At 20.0% G+C, this 2,409-nt stretch overlaps 1 protein-coding gene across 4 annotated transcripts; it reads left to right on the top strand.

Annotated features, from left to right (window-relative positions):
• The first annotated feature begins 495 nt into the window (after window positions 1-495).
• LOC102679194 (isopentenyl-diphosphate Delta-isomerase 1) lies at window positions 496-2,161 on the top strand. 4 transcript variants are annotated; one of them, XM_006613701.2, is made up of 3 exons: window positions 496-502; window positions 1,369-1,588; window positions 1,670-2,161. In XM_006613701.2, the coding sequence occupies exons 2-3, from the start codon at window positions 1,370-1,372 to the stop codon at window positions 2,126-2,128; spliced, it is 678 nt and encodes a 225-aa protein (XP_006613764.1). In that variant the 5' UTR covers window positions 496-502; window position 1,369; the 3' UTR covers window positions 2,129-2,161. The 4 variants fall into 4 exon arrangements, with proteins under 4 accessions (XP_006613764.1, XP_031365379.1, XP_006613763.1 ...); XM_031509519.1 differs by lacking the exon at window positions 496-502 and adding an exon at window positions 931-957; XM_006613700.2 differs by lacking the exon at window positions 496-502 and adding an exon at window positions 945-1,098.
• The last annotated feature ends 248 nt before the right edge of the window (window positions 2,162-2,409 follow it).

Here is a 2,409-nt window from a genome sequence, read left to right on the forward strand (position 1 = left end):
ATTTGTTGTACAAATAAAATCCGAAAATTACAATTATAATTTTAGAAATCTATTTAAAAGATATATGTATATAAAATAACAATTCTTAGGGAAGATGATGAAAATATTATTGAATATATATGGAATATCGTACCTCATTTGTAGTTAAAGTTACGTAAAGATTAAGAGCAATATAGATAAGAAAATAACAAATAATGAAAGAAAGATAGAGATAGAATAAAAATATTGAAATTAGCATCATTCTTAGAATGTTGCAAATAAAACACAAAAAAAGAATCGAAAATATTGAAAAAAGTATAGAGTATGAATTGATCATCAATGCCATCTGTTAAGTACTAAAGACATTTCTTCTTTGCAAGATAGAATTGAAGATCAGTACCATCTTTTAAAGATTTTAAGAAATATAATTCTTTAAATGTTTTTAATATTCCAAAGATGGCACTATATATTTCATATATAAAATTTATGTAATTATTATATATAATTTATATTTTTATAAAAAGTATATTTTATAAATTAATTTTTTTTTATATGTTCTAATAAAAATATATATATTTTATATATAAATTAATTTTTCTAAATATTGCTATGAATCTATGGTTGTATGTAGTAATAATAAAAATAATATTGTAAAAATTATTATATTATATTGTATTAGTATTAAAAAATTTACATAAGAAATGCGAAATAATTATTTGAAATCTTTGATTTTAATTTTTAGAATTTACTTAATAATTGTTTATAATTATTTAATATGTATAAAGAAAATTAATGAATCATTTAAATATGAATTAAATTTCATAAATTATAATATTTTAATAATAATATCTTCATAAAATATATTGACGTAAAATTCAATAAAATAAGTATTTTTCGTAATATACATTTATAAATAGATCTGTAGATAAAGTAGGTATGTAAACTATATATAAAAGAGATGATACATATAAATGAGAGGTAGTTTACAGTTAACGTTCATTTAAGTATTATCTGTAAATAAAATACTTTAATTGTATAATTATAAAAATATATTGTGATATCAAGAAAAAATAATTGTTTAATATATATGTGAAAATATTTGGCTGCTTCTTAGAAAAAGTAAAATTTTATATTATAATATATATATTTTATATTTTTACTTTAAAAACGATCTTAACGAATTTAAAATTTGAAATTTACGGGAGATCATTGATTTAGTTAACCTATATTTTACAGAATAAATAAATAAAATTACCATATGTACTAAAAAAAAATTTACATGCATAAAATATTATAAATATATTGAATATTATTTAAAAAAAACGCTATTATGATAGCTAAAGTGTTCCGAACAATGTTTAATGGTGTACAAACTCTGACATCTTCCAGAATGAATTTATTAAGTACTGCTGAAGCTACTTTGCAGCTAGCTGCTTTACAAGAACGTTGTATTCTTGTTGATTCATATGATAAATCTATCGGTGATGCTACAAAAAAGGAATGTCATATTGTTAATCCTGATGGACAAGTTTTACTTCATCGAGCATTTAGTGTCTTTTTGTTCAATGATAAAGGAGAATTATTACTTCAAAAAAGATCTGCTACTAAGGTAAAATATTTCTTATCATATAGAAAATTCTATGTTTGCATTGAAAGATATATTTGAATAATATAAAATAATATTTTTTAGGTAACATTTCCAAATCATTATACAAATACATGTTGTAGTCATCCATTATTTGAAATTTCTGAAGAAACTGAAGAACATGATGCAATTGGAATTCGTAGAGCAGCACGAAGAAGACTTAATTATGAACTAGGAATTCCTCTGTCACAAATATCAATATCAGATTTTGTATATTTAACAAGAATTCATTATTTTGCAGTGGAAAGTGAATGGGGTGAACATGAAATAGATTATGTACTATTTATACAAAAAGACAATTTAAAATTAGATCCAAATCCAGACGAAATTAGTGAACTTTGTTGGATATCACAATCAGAAATTAACAATTTTGTAAAAAATCTTAATGCTCCATTAACTCCTTGGTTTAAATTGATACTTGAACATAAATTGCCGGAATGGTGGAATAATTTGCATTCATTAAAAAAATTACAAGATCATAATACAATACAAAGATTTGTATAAAATTTTTTAATTAAAATTTTCATGAAATTAAAATTACATAATTTTATCATACTAATTTTTTTAAAAATTTTAATTGATTAAAAAAAATAATAATATTCGATTAAAATTAAGAAATTTAAATTATAAATATTAAAAATTTTTAACACAAAATTTATACAATACAATTAAATTTTTTTATGTAATAAGTTGTATACTATAAATACTATAATACTATAAATACTATAATACACTATAAATTGGTTCATTGGTAAATCGATGAACTTTGAGTAAATATTATTTAT

Source organism: Apis dorsata, unplaced genomic scaffold, assembly GCF_000469605.1.
Source record: "Apis dorsata unplaced genomic scaffold, Apis dorsata 1.3 scaffold_161, whole genome shotgun sequence".
NCBI lineage: Eukaryota > Metazoa > Arthropoda > Insecta > Hymenoptera > Apidae > Apis > Apis dorsata.

What these genes read in the sequence shown, in the direction of transcription:
- LOC102679194 (XM_006613699.2), top strand. Translation starts at nt 1,310, where the DNA reads ATGATAGCTAAAGTGTTCCGAACAATGTTTAATGGTGTACAAACTCTG. An exon ending in AAAAAAGATCTGCTACTAAG is followed by an intron (nt 1,589 to 1,669) that starts GTAAAATATTTC and finishes AATATTTTTTAG; the next exon opens with GTAACATTTCCAAATCATTA.